Raw genomic sequence first — 17,973 nt, 5'->3', positions numbered from 1 at the left:
AGCCGAGGGCGTGTCACTCCCCGCCGGATATACGCGGCCCCGCGCCGGACGTGACGTGAGATGCGCCCCGAGCTTGGAAGGACAAGACGCCACCCTCCCGAGCGCTGAGCGACCTCCCCGGCATCTCCACCAAAGTCGCGACCCACGAGCGCTGAGCGACCTCCCCGCATCTGCTGGACACCACCGTACGTGATTCTGTCCCGGAGCCAGGTGCACCTGAGCCATCGACTGCCGCTTTCCTTGCCATCAAATCCCGTGTGAGTCAGCGTTGTCCCGTTTATCTGTGGTCTGTCTAGGGTTAATATAAGGTTGTGTCTAAGTGCCCACCTTCCTATGTTTCCCTCTTGTCCCTGTAATCTAACCTTTTCCGCCTTAATATAACCTCCTCCGGAGGTCTTGAGAACTGAACCCCTGGTGTCGTATTGTGTCATTATAGCCCAGCCGGGTGTCTTCTCTTTCCTATTGAGCCAGCGTAGCGCGATTAGTCAACATTCGGGCACAATCGGGTAACTTGTACGGATACGGCGGCCATCCCGCTCGGCCCACCATACCATCAAAGTCGTATCTGTAACAATTGGTGTCGGGAGTGAGATTCGAGGCCCGACCAAATTTTGAAAAAAAAAACGAATAGAGGAAAAAAAAAATTTGGTCAAAATTTGGAGCGGCCGAAATTTGTATTTGTTTTACGAAACTCGAATTTTGCAAGTCGCGCTATGGCGGATCAAGACAGCTGGGGTCCGGTAGGGGAGAGTGAAGCAGGGTCGATCCAGGACCAAAATGAGGGACAGGAGGAGAGCGAAGCAGTGAGGGCGGCAGGTTCGCAAAATAGCGCCGTCACGCACGAAGAAGCGGGCGCGCAAAATGGCGCCTCGCTGATCACCGCGCCAGCGACCGTGGCAGCGCCCCCGATGGATTGGAACTCGTTTTGTATACAAATGACGGCCCTTGTGGTCCAGTATAATGAAGAAAGGGAAAACAGAATGGGGAATCTGATGGATGCTCATTGTGAGCAAATGAAGGTAATGGGGAACCGGATGGATGCTCAGAGTGAGCAATTGGGGGTAATGAGGGACGAAGCGAGGGCTCAGAGTGAGCAAATGGGGGTAATGAGGGACGAAGCGAGGGGTACCAGTGAGGGGTTAGACAATAATTTTGAGGAGTTAGACAAGAAATTTGGGAAGATAGACAATAATTTTGAGGGGTTAGACAACGGGATAAAAGAAGTGAAAAATGGGTTAATGGGGGTAGAAAATAGAATGGCTGCCCAGGAGAATCAGATAGAGGGAGTGAAAAATGGGTTAGAGGGGTTAGAAAACAGTATGGAAGGCAAATTGAGGGACATGAGGGACCAAGCGGAAAGGGAAGTTAAACAAATGGAGCAGCAGATAGAGGGGGTCAGAATGGGGGTAGAAACCAAACTGGATGCTCACAGGGAGGAAATGGAGCAGATGAGGGTGGCATCTGGGCAGGAGATGCAAGTGATGGGAGAGGAGATCAGAAGAGGAGTGAGTGAGGAAGTCGGAGGAGTGCGCGAGGAGGTGAGGCACTGTGAGGAGCACATGGAAAAGGAGGTGAGAAAGGCGACTGTAAAGTTACAAGGGGGCATAGAGGACCTGACGCAGGAGGTGGAGCAGCTGACGGTGGGACAGACGGAGTTAGTGGAGCAGGTTCAAAGGAACACTGCGGTATTAGGAGGTTTAAAGGCGACACAGAAAGAACTAAAAGATGACTTGATAGCGACAAAGAGGGAATGTCAGATGGTACGTGAGGGACTGACAACGAGGTTGGACGAGGTGGTAGAGGTAATGGAAACGAAGGACCGGCAGGTGAGGACGCACCTGGAAACGGTCAAGGTAGCCTTGGAGGACGAGCTTGAGGAGACGTACCGGGGAATAAAAGAGGTGAGGCACAAATTAGAAGAAGTGGAAGAAGGGATGAGCGAAATTAAGAAGCGACGGAGAGGGGATAAGAAAGAGATAAAAGAGGAGATAAAAGAATTGGTCCAAAGTCTGTGTTTGGATCGTGATGATGTGCTCATTAACCGGATGAGGGATTCGCAGGTGATGGAGCAGAAGCGAAGAGGAAGAGGACCCGGTGTAAGTGGTGACCAATATGGTCGTGCGTATGATGCGCCAGGGGATTTAAGAAGCTTGGGGATTGGTTTGGATCCGGGTGTTCGTGAAAGGCCGTTGGTGAAGTGTGCGACAGGTCTGGTGTGCGAAAAAGGAGGTGTGCAAGAAAGTCCGACTCTGGGGTGTGTGAGGAAAAAGTGTGTGCCAAGGAGTAGTGAGGGTGCTGGCGAGAGTGAGTCGGTCGTAGCGCGTGTGCGAGGGAGCACATGGAAGCGTGCTGTGGTGAGTGTTACAGAGGGTGTGACGGGAGAGTGTGCGCGAGAAAGGTGTGTGACGGACAGGTGCATGAGGAAAGAGTGCGCTGTCAAGAGTAAGGGTGAGTGCGCTGTCAGGAATGGAGGTGAAAGTAGTGAGAGTGACATGGAGCGTGAGTTAGTTGTGACAGGTGAGCGAGGATGTACACCTGGGATGGAAGGATGCACACCTGGAATGGTAGAGCGTGAGTGGGAATGCACGCTGGAATTGGTGGTGAGGCACGTGGTTGGGTGTGCGAATGAGGGCACACCTGTGATTGTCACAGAGGAGGTGACCGAGGAGGGGGTGCGAAGCGGTGTATTGGTGAGGTGTGCGACCAACGAATGTGTGCCAAAGTGTTCGGTGGTCAGGTGTGTGACCAAGGCTGTGAGTGGAATGAGGGTACCTGGGTGTGTAAGGAAGGGTACGAGGAGCATGGGCACAGCTGGATGTGTGAGCAAGGAACGGGCTGCGGGGTGTAAGCATGCAGGTGAAGCATCGACATTAAACGGGTTAGAGGTTAGGTCGACTTTTAGCCGAATCGGGCCCTCGGTGCGTGCTGGGCCTCGCTTTGAACGGCCGCGTCCGTGCTCCACTAGGCGGAGCGGGCGGCCCGATAGAAAGGTTCGTCATGGCGACCACTTTTTGTTGAGGCATTCCGGCAGGTCGAGATCGGGACATTGGATGGCTCCACGCCGAGGTGATGCGTGGGATCTCGGCCCGGGTAAGCCCCCGTCCCTGCACCGAGTGCCGGACGCATCCAGCCGCAGGCACAAAACAACCAGCATCCATTGCTTGGCTTTACGAAGCCGGGCTTTGGACAGGAATTGGCGCACCGAGAGGCAGTAATAAGTAGACGGGTAATGGTGATAGTGATAGTAGTGATTTGATACAAAATTTAGAAAAGTGAATAGAATTGGCAGTAAATAGAAAATTTTTAATTTGTTGAAATTTGATGTGCAAAATTGGTAGTGAGAGACCCCCGATGTGGTGGGATGGCAAATCCACCATCCTTCCCATGTGGGGCAAAGGAGCAATAGCTTATGGGGTGTATGGCAGTGAAAACTAGCCCGGGTGGGTTAGGTTATATTGATAGGGATCTAGAGAAGATGACCTTAGGTAACGTTAAGGTTTAGTTAGTGACTGATACCTGTAGTGGGGACGCAGGTAGATTAGGGTGGATGATAATGACGTGGGAGCGCAATAGTTTAAAGGGACGACTGGGAAGCGCAAGTTTCAGAAGGGAGTAGTTAGCTGAGATGATGCCGTGTGTGTGAAGGTTGAACAGGTGTGATTGCACAGGTGTGCAACTGGACAGGTGTGTGGAGCAGTGTGTGAGTAATGAGTGTTGTGGATCAGCGCGAATGCGCTTGGGGAGAGAAGGGTGCAGGTGGCACCAGGTGTGAGAGCACAGGTGTGCAGGTACAGGTGTGTGGAGAGAGTTGGAGTAAGTGGTACGGAGTGGTGTGCATGGTGCGAAGGTGTGAATGGGGGAAGAGTGGACCCCCGTCACGGATACCCGGGGCGGGTAGTGTAAGTGTTAGGTAGAGGGTGCAGGTAAATTGTGGTTGGATATTGGCATTTGTGGTGCGGTTGCAGAATGGTGTTGTGGATGGGTGCATTAGTGTTGTGGAAATGGCTGGGCGTGTAGCCTGTTAGTGTGTGTAGTTGGTTGGGCACTCCACCACTGTGAGGATGTCGGCCAGGTGAGGCCGCAGGTGGGCTCTGGGAGCCGGTAGAGTTGTGGATGGGGCCCGAGGATCCGGAGGATGGACCCGGGCAGCCCAGTGCCAGAGAGGGCACCGAGTGGGGAGAGTGCCAGAGGGCCTTCCCCAGGTAGTTAGGTTAGGGCAAGGAGCAGGTAAGCTCGGAGGCAACTGCAGTGGTGGAGGTGTGCAGGTGGGTAGACCCACTGGGAGAGGTACACGCCGCAGCCCAGAAATTGTGCGAGGGCACCGGGAGATGAATCGGGGGAGTGAGACCCCAAATTGAAGAGCACCACAGTTTGGCCAATGGGAATTGGTTTTTAGAACCCATAGTGTAAGAGGGCCAATGGTTTGGCCGGAGAAAGACCCCGGGTAGTGTAAAGTTGTTAAAGTCATTTAGGAGATAGTTAGGATTGATGAACCTGTCGCACCATACGCAGCCACTTACCTGTGGTGATGATGATGACTCCACACCTGTGTTTTCTTTGTTTTGTCGCAGGAGATGAATTGCTGTGAGGATTGTGAGACGCATCACGACGTGGATGAGACATTGGGGTGATTCCATCTCTCCCTCCTTAGGAGGGACTGATGATGAATTGGTGATGGCAAATTTTGATGTGCAGTTGGAGATGGCAAATTTTGATGAGAGTTGAAAATGGCAAATTTGATTGGTTAGGAGGGAGAGAAGACGAATTTGGTTTATGGGAGGAACGGGGAAGACAGTAGGGATGTTTGTCGATTTGTAAAGTAGATGTTTATGGGTAGTGTTGTGTTTTGTGGATGCAGTAAGGGGTAAGGGAGGGGCCATGTAGGTTACCTGGTGGGGGGGGGGGGCGTACGATAGGAACGTACCTGTCTCACCTGGTTCCCATGTGCCCCCAGTGTGCATCACCTTACATTGCGTGCACTTTTGCGCCCTTACCACCTTACTCACTTGTTGCTTCTTTTGTCTCCCACCTCCGAGGATCTGGCTTTGGGGTAGAGAGAGAGGAGAGAGAGGTGCTGGCTACGCAGTTGTGGGCCTGCACTTTCGCTGCTTGTTGCCTGGATCGATACACCATATGGACCGCAATGTTGGTGGCCACCCACAATGGACCGTAGTTCTTTTGCGGCCAAGCACCACCCGGGGATGGACCTATGGGTCAACGGGGCACCTATGCCATACAGGTGAACCACTAATAATTAACACCAAGTGCACCACAAGAAGAGCAAGAGACACCTGCAGGGTTAGGGGTTGTCGAATTTATTTTTATTTCATTGAACAATGGTGACTGCACCGATTGGTGGTGGGGTGGTGCTGTTGATGCTCGGGAAAGGGTGCTCTGCACGTTATTAAAGGCCGTCGGCCACAGAGCACTCGTGGGTTGGTGTATCGATGTTGGCAAGCGCGCTCTCTCTATGCATAACATCTGCATGTGTTCCTCCAAAAACAGGTCCTGGATCGTAGTGTAAATAGCAGCGTAGTCTTGTAAATAATGCTCCCTACCGGCTGTATGTTTAGTTTGAGAATTCTTTCCGGATTCGGTTATCCTGTGGGTGTGTTTCTGTGAGGAGAAGGGTGCAACGTCGCAGGGGGACATATTTACTCATTTGTGAATATCTGTAAAACTGTCGCACTCAGGGTAGAGTTAATAGTAGAGGGAACTACATTGCGTGCCACACTAAAGTAGGTAAAAATTTATCGGGTCGGGACGCCCCGAGGGTAGAGAAGGGTGCAATGTTGCGAATATGGAATTTGGCCTCCATATCCGCTTGTAAATATTCCCCTATTTTCTCCGATACTCCCCAACTCTCCCTTACCCCATTCCCTAGTCCCATTGTCTGTAAACAACACCCATTAGAGCCGATCTTCCCCTTCATCCCCCCATTAAATGTCGTGCCCAGGTCCCCCGCACCACACGTAGACAATTATAGGACATCTTGCTAGTTATTCTTAATCTATGTCAGTTAAGGACTTGTTTCCATTAATTATGACTCTTCGTTGCACCAGAATGTGATTATATGGCACCTGTTAGGAAGTTTAGGACCTCCCCATACCTCTCCGCATCTCTTCCCCATGAAGAAGCGCCAACTACAACAACAACAACAAAAGAGGGGGGCGGCGCGGTGACGGCATGGGGAGTGGGCGTCCTCCTTCCGGCTCGGTTAGCCGCCATTGACCACGCGCTCCACGGGGTTACCACGAAGGGGCTCCCTGTCGGCCCCTCGTCAAGGGCGGAGCCGGTAACCCCCGCACCCAATGAGAAGCCATGGGCCGATGCCATCTGGGGCGGCGCTAACGAGCCGAGGGCGTGTCACTCCCCGCCGGATATACGCGGCCCCGCGCCGGACGTGACGTGAGATGCGCCCCGAGCTTGGAAGGACAAGACGCCACCCTCCCGAGCGCTGAGCGACCTCCCCGGCATCTCCACCAAAGTCGCGACCCACGAGCGCTGAGCGACCTCCCCGCATCTGCTGGACACCACCGTACGTGATTCTGTCCCGGAGCCAGGTGCACCTGAGCCATCGACTGCCGCTTTCCTTGCCATCAAATCCCGTGTGAGTCAGCGTTGTCCCGTTTATCTGTGGTCTGTCTAGGGTTAATATAAGGTTGTGTCTAAGTGCCCACCTTCCTATGTTTCCCTCTTGTCCCTGTAATCTAACCTTTTCCGCCTTAATATAACCTCCTCCGGAGGTCTTGAGAACTGAACCCCTGGTGTCGTATTGTGTCATTATAGCCCAGCCGGGTGTCTTCTCTTTCCTATTGAGCCAGCGTAGCGCGATTAGTCAACATTCGGGCACAATCGGGTAACTTGTACGGATACGGCGGCCATCCCGCTCGGCCCACCATACCATCAAAGTCGTATCTGTAACAATATATATATATACTGTATATATATTGTTGCGAATATGGAATTTGGCCTCCATATCCGCTTGTAAATATTCCCCTATTTTCTCCAATACTCCCCAACTTTCCCCAATCCCCCATTCCCTAGTCCCATTGCATGTAAATAACAATCAGTAGAGCCGACCTTCCCCTTATTCCCCCATTAAATGTCGTGCCCAGGTCCACCGCACCACATGTAGACAACTTTCGGACATCTTCCTAGTTATTCTTATTCTATGTCAGTTAAGGCCTCGTCTCCATTAATTATGACTCTTCGTTGCACCAGAATGTGATTATATGGCATCAGTAGTGAGTTTAGGACCTTTCCCATACCTCCTTCCATCTTCTTCCCCAACAATTACAACAACAACAGAGGAGATGGCGGCGGAGCGGGGGAGGATGCGTCCTCACACCGGCTCGATTAGCGCCATAGACCATGCGCTCCACGGGGTTACCACGAAGGGGCTCCTTGTCAGCTCCTCGTCAAGGGCGGAGCCTGGTAAACCCCCCGCACGCACCCAATGAGAAGCAACGTGCCGATACCACGAGGCGGAGCTAACGAGCCGAGGGCGTGTCACTCCCCGCCGGATATACGCGGCCCCGCGCCGGATGTGACGTCAGATGCGCACCCAGCTTGGAGAAGGAAAGCCACCTGCGAGCGCTGAGTCAGATGCGCCCCCAGCTTGAGCAGACAAGACGCCATCCGAGCGCTGCGACCTCCCCGCATCTCTGGACCGGACCGAGTCGATTCTGACCTTTGAGCCCAGGTGCACCTGGAGCCATCGCTACCCGCCTGTCCTTTGCATCAATCCCCGTGTGAGTCAGCCGTTGTCCTGTTTACCTGTCGTCTGTTGGGAATAATATAAGATTGTGTCTAAGTGCTTGTCTTTCTATGCTGTCCCTCTTGTAGTTGTAATCTAACCTTCCGCCTTAATATAACCTCCTCCGGAGGTCTTGAGAACTGAACCCCTGGTGTCGTATTGTGTTATTGTAATCCAGCCGGGTGTCTTCTTTTTCTTATTGAGCCAGCATCGCGCGACTTCGTCAACGTCGAGTATAGTCGGGTAATTTGTGCGGACACGACGGCCATTCCGCTCGGCCCACTTTAACATCAAAGTCGTGTCTGTAACAATTGGTGTCGGGAGTGAGATTCGAGGCCCGACCAAATTTTGAAAAAAAAAAAAAAAAAAACGAATAGAGGAAAAAAAAAAATTTGGTCAAAATTTGGAGCGGCCGAAATTTGTTTTGTTTTACGAAACTCGAATTTTGCAAGTCGCGCTATGGCGGATCAAGACGGCTGGGGTCCGGTAGGGGAGAGTGAAGCAGGGTCGGTCCAGGACCAAATTGAGGGACATGAGGGACATGAGGAGAGCGAAACAGCGGGGGTAGCAGACGCGCGAAATGGCGCCTCGCACATAGCTACGGCGGCCGCACCCGCTGCACAAGTGGGAGGGATGGCCCAGATGCAGGTCCTCATGGAGCAATTTATGGCGCAAATGCAGGCGTCCCTCAAACTGCAGAGTAACCAATTGGGGAACCGGATGGATGCTCAGAGTGAGCAAATGAGGGACGAAGCGAGGGGTACCGGTGAGAAGTTAGACAATAATTTTGAGGAGTTAGACAAGAAAATTGGGAAGTTAGACAATAATTTTGAGGAGTTAGACAAGAAAATTGAGAAGTTAGACAATAATTTTGAGGAGTTAGACAAGAAAATTGGGAAGTTAGACAATAATTTTGAGGGGTTAGACAACGGGATAAAAGAAGTGAAAAATGGGTTAATGGGGGTAGAAAATAGAATGGCTGCCCAGGAGAATCAGATAGAGGGAGTGAAAAATGGGTTAGAGGGGTTAGAAAACAGTATGGAAGGCAAATTGAGGGACATGAGGGACCAAGCGGAAAGGGAAGTTAAACAAATGGAGCAGCAGATAGAGGGGGTCAGAATGGGGGTAGAAACCAAACTGGATGCTCACAGGGAGGAAATGGAGCAGATGAGGGTGGCATCTGGGCAGGAGATGCAAGTGATGGGAGAGGAGATCAGAAGAGGAGTGAGTGAGGAGGTCGGAGGAGTGCGCGAGGAGGTGAGGCACTGTAAGGAGCGCATGGAGAAAGAGGTGAGAAAGGGGACTGTAAAATTGCAAGGTGGTATAGAGGAGTTGACGCTGGGAGTAGAACAACTGACAGTGGGACAAAAGGAGTTGGGGGACCAGGTAAAGAAGAACACAGCGGTAATAGAGGGTTTAAAATCGACACAGAAAGAGATGAAAAAGGACGTAGGGGTAATTAAAAAAGAGTGCCAGACGGTACATGAGGACCTGACGAGGAAAATGGACAAGGTGGTAGAGGTAATGGAGGTTAAAGAGCGGGAGGTGCGGGAGCACATAGAAAAAAATAAAGTGGAGTTAGAGGAAGAACTTAAAGGGGCGCACGAAGAGATGAAGGAGATGAAGCAAAAATTAGAAGAAGTGGAAGAAGGGGTGAGCGAAATTAAGAAGCGACGGAGAGGGGATAAGAAAGAGATAAAAGAGGAGATAAAAGAATTGGTCCAAAGTCTGTGTTTGGATCGTGATGATGTGCTCATTAACCGGATGATGGATTCGCAGGTGATGGAGGAGAAGCGAAGAGGAAGAGGACCCGGTGTAAGTGGTGACCAATATGGTCGTGCGTATGATGCGCCAGGTGATTTAATAAGCTTGGGGGTCGAGATAGACCCGGGTGTTCGTGAGAGGCCGTTGGTGAAGTGTGCGACAGGTCTGGTGTGCGAAAAAGGAGGTGTGCGAGAAAGTCCGACTCTGGGGTGTGTGAGGAAAAAGTGCGTGCCAAGGAGTAGTGAGGGTGCTGGCGAGAATGAGTCGGTCGTAGCGCGTGTGCGAGGGGGCACATGGAAGCGCGGTGTGGTGAGTGTTGCAGAGGGTGTGACGGGAGAGTGTGCGCGAGACAGGTGTGTAACGGACGGGTGCATGAGGAAAGAGTGCGCTGTCAAAGGCAAGGAAGAATGCACACCTGTGGTGAGTGTTACAGAGGGTGTAACGGGAGAGTGTGCGCGAGAAAGGTGTGTGACGGACAGGTGCATGAGGAAAGAGTGCGCTGTCAGAAGTAAGGAAGAGTGTCCACCTGTGGTGAGTGTTACAGAGGGTGTAACGGGAGAGTGTGCGCGAGAAAGGTGTGTGATGGACAGGTGCATGGGGAAAGAGTGCGCTGTCAAGAGTAAGGGTGAGTGCGCTGTCAAGAATGGTGGTGAGAGTAGTGAGAGTGACATGGAGCGTGAGTTAGTTGTGACAGGTGAGCGAGGATGTACACCTGGGATGGAAGGATGCACACCGGGAATGGTGGAGCGTGAGTGGGAATGCACGCTGGAGTTGGTGGTGAGGCACGTGGTTGGGTGTGCGAATGAGGGCACACCTGTGATTGTCACAGAGGAGGTGACCGAGGAGGGGGCGCGAAGAGGTGTATTGGTGAGGTGTGCGAGCAACGAATGTGTGCCAAAGTGTTCGGTGGTCAGGTGTGTGACCAAGGCTGTGAGTGGAATGGGTGTGCCTGGGTGTGTAAGGAAAGGTACGAGGAGCATGAGCACGGCTGGATGTGTGAGCAAGGAACGGGCTTCGGGGTGTAAGCATGCAGGTGAAGCATCGACATTAAACGGGTTAGAGGTTAGAGCGACTTTTAGCCGAAGCAGGCCCTCGGTGCGTGCCGGGCCTCGCTTTGAACGGCCGCGTCCGTGCTCCACTAGGCGGAGCGGGCAGCCCGATAGGAAGGGTCGTTATGGCGACCACGTTTTGTTGAGACGTGCCGGCAGGTCGAGATCGGGACATTGGATGGCTCCACGCCGAGGTGGTGCGTGGGATCTCGGCCCGGGTAAGCCCCCGTCCCTGCACCGAGTGCCGGACGCATCCAGCCGCTGGCACAAAACAACCAGCATCCATTGCTTGGCTTCACGAAGCCGGGCTTTGGACAGGGATTGGCGCACCGAGAGGTAGTAGTGAGTAGACTGGGTGATGAGGTTAGTGTTTTGGACCCAAAATTAGAGAAAAACAAAATTTGATGATTGGCAAGGGATTGGCAGTAGTGATTGGCAGATAATGGTACAGTGATTGGCAGATGATTGGCATATTTTTAATTTGTTGGATTTGGACGAGCGAAATTGGTAGTGAGAGACCCCCGATGTGGTGGGATGGCAAATCCACCATCCTTCCCATGGGGGGGCAAAGGAGCAATAGTTTATGGGGTGTATGGCAGTGAAAACTAGCCCGGGTGGGTTAGGTTATATTGATAGGGATCTAGAGAAGATGACCTTAGGTGACGTTAAGTTTAGTTAGTGACTGATACCTGTAGTAGGGACGCAGGTAGATTAGTGTGGATGATAATGACGTGGGAGCGCAATAGTTTAAAGGGACGACTGGGAAGCGCAAGTTTCAGAAGGGAGTAGTTAGCTGAGATGATGCCGTGTTTGTGAGAATTGAACAGGTGTGATTGCACAGGTGTGCAACTGGACAGGTGTGTGGAGCAGTGTATGAGTAGTGAGTGTTGTGGATCAGCGCGAATGCGCTTGGGGAGAGAAGGGTGCAGGTGGCACCAGGTGTGAGAGCACAGGTGTGCAAGTACAGGTGTGTGGAGAGAGTTGGAGTAAGTGGTACGGAGTGGTGTGCATGGTGCGAAGGTGTGGATGGGGGAAGAGTGGACCCCTTTCACGAGTACCCGGGGCGGGTAGTGTAAGTGTTAGGTAGAGGGTGCAGGTAAATTGTGGTTGGATATTGGCATTTGTGGTGCGGTTGCAGAATGGTGTTGTGAATGGGTGCATTAGTGTTGTGGAAATGGCTGGGCGTGTAGCCTGTTAGTGTGTGTAGTTGGTTGGGCACTCCACCACTGTGAGGATGTCGGCCAGGTGAGGCCGCAGGTGGGCTCTGGGAGCCGGTAGTTGTGAGTGGGTGCCTGAGGGTCCCGGGTGTGGATCGGGCAGCCCAGTGCCAGAGAGGGCACCGAGTGGGGAGAGAGCCAAAGGGCCTTCCCCAGGTAGTTAGGTTAGGGTAAGGAGCAGGTAAGCTCGGAGGCAACTGCAGTGGTGGAGGTGTGCAGGTGGGTGGACCCACTGGGAGAGGTACACGCCACAGCCCAGAAATTGTGCGAGGGCACCGGGAGATGAATCGGGGGAGTGAGACCCCAAATTGAAGAGCACCACAGTTTGGCCAATGGGAATTGGTTTGTAGAACCCATAGTGTAAGAGGGCCAATGGTTTGGCCGGAGAAAGACCCCGGGTAGTGTAAAGTTGTTAAAGTCACTTAGGAAATAGTTAGGATTGATGAACCTGTCGCACCATACGCAGCCACTTACCTGTGGTGATGATGATGACTCCACACCTGTGTTTTCTTTGTTTTGTTGCAGAAAATGAGAATTGCTGTTGGATTTGTGAGACGCATCACGACGTGGATGAGACATTGGGGTGATTCCATCTCTCCCTCCCTAGGAGGGACTGATGATGAATTGGTGATGGCAAATTTTGATGTTGAGTTGAAAATGGCAAATTTGATTGGTTAGGAGGGAGAGAAGACGAATTTGGTATATGGGAGGAACGGGGAAGACAGTAGGGATGTTTGTTGATTTGTAAAGTAGATGTTTATGGGTAGTGTTGTGTTGTGTGGATACAGTAAGGGGTAAGGGAGGGGCCATGTAGGTTACCTGGTGGGGGGGGGGGCGTACGATAGGAACGTACCTGTCTCACCTGGTTCCCATGTGCCCCCAGTGTGCATCATCTTGTATTGCGTGCACTTTTGCGCCCTTACCACCTTACTCACTTGTCTGCTTCTTTTGTCTCCCACCTCCGAGGATCTGGCTTTGGGGTAGAGAGAGAGGAGAGAGAGGTGCTGGCTGCGCAGTTGTGGGCCTGCACTTTCGCTGTTTGCTGCCGGGATCGATACACCATATGGACCGCAATGTTTGTGGCCACCCACAATGGACCGCAGTTCGTTTGCGGCCAAGCACCACCCGGGGATGGACCTATGGATCAACGTGGCACCTATGCCATACAGGTGAACCACTAATAGTTAACACCACCAAGTGCACCACAAGAAGAGCAAGAGACACCTGCAGGGTTAGGGGTTGTCGAATTTATTTTTATTCCAATGAACAATGGTGACTGCACCGATTGGTGGTGGGGTGGTGCTGTTGATGCTCGGGAAGGGTGCTCTGCACGTTATTAAAGGCCGTCGGCCACAGAGCACTCGTGGGGTGGTGTATCGATGTTGGCAAGCGCGCTCTCTCTATGCATAACATCTGCATGTGTTCCTCCAAAAACAGGTCCTGGATCGTAGTGTAAATAGCAGCGTAGTCTTGTAAATAATGCTCCCTACCGGCTGTATGTTTAGTTTGCGAATTCTTTCCGGATTCGGTTATCCTGTGGGTGTGTTTCTGTGAGGAGAAGGGTGCAACGTCGCAGGGGGACATATTTACTCATTTGTGAATATCTGTAAAACTGTCGCACTCAGGGTAGAGTTAATAGTAGAGGGAACTACATTGCGTGCCACACTAAAATAGGTAAAAATTTATCGGGTCGGGACGCCCCGAGGGTAGAGAAGGGTGCAATGTTGCGAATATGGAATTTGGCCTCCATATCCGCTTGTAAATATTCCCCTATTTTCTCCAATACTCCCCAACTTTCCCCAATCCCCCATTCCCTAGTCCCATTGCATGTAAATAACAATCAGTAGAGCCGACCTTCCCCTTATTCCCCCATTAAATGTCGTGCCCAGGTCCACCGCACCACATGTAGACAACTTTCGGACATCTTCCTAGTTATTCTTATTCTATGTCAGTTAAGGCCTCGTCTCCATTAATTATGACTCTTCGTTGCACCAGAATGTGATTATATGGCATCAGTAGTGAGTTTAGGACCTTTCCCATACCTCCTTCCATCTTCTTCCCCAACAATTACAACAACAACAGAGGAGATGGCGGCGGAGCGGGGGAGGATGCGTCCTCACACCGGCTCGATTAGCGCCATAGACCATGCGCTCCACGGGGTTACCACGAAGGGGCTCCTTGTCAGCTCTTCGTCAAGGGCGGAGCCTGGTAAACCCCCCGCACGCACCCAATGAGAAGCAACGTGCCGATACCACGAGGCGGAGCTAACGAGCCGAGGGCGTGTCACTCCCCGCCGGATATACGCGGCCCCGCGCCGGATGTGACGTCAGATGCGCACCCAGCTTGGAGAAGGAAAGCCACCTGCGAGCGCTGAGTCAGATGCGCCCCCAGCTTGAGCAGACAAGACGCCATCCGAGCGCTGCGACCTCCCCGCATCTCTGGACCGGACCGAGTCGATTCTGACCTTTGAGCCCAGGTGCACCTGGAGCCATCGCTACCCGCCTGTCCTTTGCATCAATCCCCGTGTGAGTCAGCCGTTGTCCTGTTTACCTGTCGTCTGTTGGGAATAATATAAGATTGTGTCTAAGTGCTTGTCTTTCTATGCTGTCCCTCTTGTAGTTGTAATCTAACCTTCCGCCTTAATATAACCTCCTCCGGAGGTCTTGAGAACTGAACCCCTGGTGTCGTATTGTGTTATTGTAATCCAGCCGGGTGTCTTCTTTTTCTTATTGAGCCAGCATCGCGCGACTTCGTCAACGTCGAGTATAGTCGGGTAATTTGTGCGGACACGACGGCCATTCCGCTCGGCCCACTTTAACATCAAAGTCGTGTCTGTAACAATATATATAAGAAGAATATATATCATGTTGCATCGTTTTTGGCCCAATCCCTCAATGGTGAAGAATCACTTAAAAATTAAATAATTCTCGCATCCGAATCCATATTCAGATCTTCACCAAAATCGAATAGATTAGTCCTCGTCATACACCAAACTTGTCCACCAAGATTCGTCCAAGTCCGTCCACAACTTTTTGAGATATCCTGCTATGTATCGTTTTTGGCCCCATTTCCCAATGGTGAAGAATCACCTTAACAATTATAGTTGCCGGATCAGAATCCGGATCTTCACCAAATCTAATCATTTTGTCGGTGTCACATACACTACATCTCTGCCAAATTTCGTCCGAATCCGTCCAAACTTTTTGAGATATCTTGTTCACAGACAGACAGGGGTGAAACATAACCTCCATCCACCTTCGGTAGCTGAGGTAAAAACAACTGAGCACGCGGAATGTTCGTTTTGCATCACAAGGACAAGTAAACATTTGAGGGCAGTTTTGCAAAAACCTCTGGAACATTGACCGAGTACCAGAGGTCGCGCGTGTTACTAGTGGGAAACGCGTGATGACGAGCGTTGACCCTTGGGTGACGTCACCACGTAATAACGAAATATCGACTACTACTACTACTACTACTACTACTAGTACTACTACTGTATCACAGGCTATTTACAGCTTTGGGGTATTCACGAGGTGTGCTCCCGTCCACACCCGATGTATCTGCCGATATGTTTACCATTGAACACACGAGGATTGTAACGTTAGGGGCGCTCGAGATCGTCATAATTACCACACACACGGAGCCTCACCTTCGCCCACTCCGCCATGTTGCCCTGCCCACGTGCTTGTGTTGTTGGTTTGTTGTTGTGTAAAGGTCACGCCGGTCCTCACTTTCGGAATTCACCCTCTGGAGACAGAAAAATCCGAAATCAGGGAAATACCTGTACGGCTGTGTAAATCACCTGTGTAACGCATTCACAACATTCCCGATACGAATCGCTATTTCCAATGGGCCGACAATCGGCTTTGCACGTTTGTGTCATCCTTACCCTCTTCCTCCCCCCACCCCCCTGCAGGGCCGGAGGCTGGTGATGTCGTCGCCTCATTGGTCGAGCCGTGGCACGTGATCTTTCAGGCGGTATGGGTTTCCGATGCAATTACCGTCACGTGTTTAATACTGTGTATTAATCACGTGGGTTTATCACGCATTGGTTCCTTTTATCGCTTTTTATTGTGATCGAAATGGTTTGTTGTTTTGTAGCTGTGGGTGTTTGAAATGACAATATATATATATATATTGTGTCCTACTCGGTTTGCCACGTTTGATTCAGGTCCAACAATAATTACTCAGGATAAATTTTCACCGAGTTAGAAATAATTATATTATTATTATTATTATTATTATTATTATTATTATTATTGTTATTATCTCAACTGGACTGGGGGGAGGGGAATTTGCTCTCTTCTTCGAAACTACACACACGATTTCAATGAAACTTGGTCACAACCTTCATCGCCCATGATTTACCAAAGTTTGTTCATGACATTAAAAATATCAGGGTCTGAGGAGGTAAATGGGGAGTAGGGGGTTTGATTATTATTGTTATTCATCAATTGTATAATATCATTCATGTGGTTCGTAAGTCTGAGCCCGAGTTGTTAGTTGGTTTTGTATTCTCCCACTGAATCTCCTATCGATGGATAAATGGTCGGACTCGGTACAAACATGTAAATGTAATGATTACATTCGGGTTTTACACGAATATTTACATAGGAATAAATATATATGAGGAGAGGGAGTTTGTATGTGTGTGTGTAAGCTCGGTGTGCGTGTAAGCTCGTTTGTGTGTGTAAGCTCGATGTGCGTGTGTAAGCTCGATGTGTGTGTGTCAGTTCGATGTGTGTGTGTATTGTGTGTAAGCTCGATTGTGTGTGCGTGTGTGTGTAAGCTCCATTTGTGTGTATGTGTGAGCTCGATGTGTTTGTGAGGAAGCTCGATGTGTATGTGTGTATATTGTTTGTATGTATGTAAGCTAGATGTGTGTGTGTGTAAGCTCGGTGCGTGTGTGTATATTGTGTGTATGTATGTAAGCTCGAGGTGTGTGCGTAAGCTCGATGTGTGTGGAAGCTTGATGTGTGTATGTGTGGATATTGTGTGTATGTATGTAAGCTCGGTGTGTGTGTAAGCTCGATGTGTATGTAAGCTCGATGTGTGTGTGTAAGCTCGATGTGTATGTAAGTTCGATGTGCGTGTAAGCTCGATGTGTGTGTGTGTGTGTGTGTGTGTGTGTGTGTCAGCTCGATGTGTGTGTATTGTGTGTGTGTGTGTGCGTGTGTGTAAGCTCCATTTATGTGTGTATGTGTGAGCTCGATGTGTTTGTGCGTGTGTGTGTAAGCTCCATTTGTGTGTGTATGTGTGAGCTCGATGTGTGTGTGCGTGTGTGTGTAAGCTCCATTTGTGTGTGTATGTGTGAGCTCGATGTGTGTGTGTGTGTGTGTCAGCTCGATGTGTGTGTGCGTGTGTGTGTAAGCTCGATGTGTGTGTGTAAGCTCCATTTGTGTGTGTGTGTGTGAGCTCGATGTGTATGTGTGTATATTGTTTGTATGTATGTAAGCTAGATGTGTGTGTGTGTGTAAGCTCGGTGCGTGTGTGTATATTGTGTGTATGTATGTAAGCTCGAGGTGTGTGCGTAAGCTCGATGTGTGTGGAAGCTTGAGGTGTGTATGTGTGGATATTGTGTGTATGTATGTAAGCTCGGTGTGTGTGCAAGCTCGATGTGTGTGTGTGTAAGCTCGATGTGTATGTAAGCTCGAGGTGTGTGTGTAAGCTCGATGTGTATGTAAGCTCGATGTGCGTGTAAGCTCGTGTGTGTGTGTTAGTGAGCTCGATGTGTGTGAATCAACCTCGAGGAATCGACGCGTTTACCCACGTATCGAACGTTTCTTACCTGGTTCTTTAACGTTTAAGGTGAGCTCAGGTTCTTTAACATGTTTGGGATGATTGATTAGTTTGTATTTCGAAAGTCCTCGCTTGCGATACATCTTGATGTTTGTGCAAAGCGTTTCATGTTGCGCAACAAATGGTGATTTAATATATGTGTGGGTTAAGAAAGTTTTCCCCACTTTCTGTGTGTTTGTGTGTGACGGTTCAAGTTTTTATTGTGATTTGAAAATGTAAATAAAAAGAGCCGGGATGTAAATATATGGATGATCCATTTAATGAGTACCTGGTACCTGCTTGTGCCAACTCGCTCTGAATATCTTCTGCGTTGTTTTGCACAACACCTGGTTCCACATGGATCATTTAATAAATTTGTAAGTGTAAGATGTCTCTGTTTCGTTTT

General features: G+C 50.5%; 1 protein-coding gene across 3 annotated transcripts in view; it reads right to left on the bottom strand.

The window, feature by feature from the left end:
• CCS (copper chaperone for superoxide dismutase) overlaps positions 1-15,654 on the bottom strand; it is a 95,733-nt gene extending 80,079 nt beyond the window's left edge. Inside the window, exon 1 of one of the 3 annotated variants that reach the window (XM_068128248.2) lies at positions 15,439-15,654. In XM_068128248.2, the coding sequence (XP_067984349.2) occupies positions 15,439-15,456 (18 nt within the window). In that variant the 5' untranslated portion in view covers positions 15,457-15,654. Of the gene's footprint in view, positions 1-14,878; positions 15,051-15,438 lie in introns of those variants that run through there. The other 2 variants (XM_078784884.1, XM_068128246.2) reach the window with 2 other exon arrangements.
• Positions 15,655-17,973: the final 2,319 nt, after the last annotated feature.

The sequence above is a fragment of the Myxine glutinosa genome, chromosome 9 (genome assembly GCF_964187855.1).
Source record: "Myxine glutinosa chromosome 9, kmMyxGlut1.1, whole genome shotgun sequence".
NCBI classification, from domain to species: domain Eukaryota; kingdom Metazoa; phylum Chordata; class Myxini; order Myxiniformes; family Myxinidae; genus Myxine; species Myxine glutinosa.
This window is presented reverse-complemented; position numbering and strand designations above follow the sequence as displayed.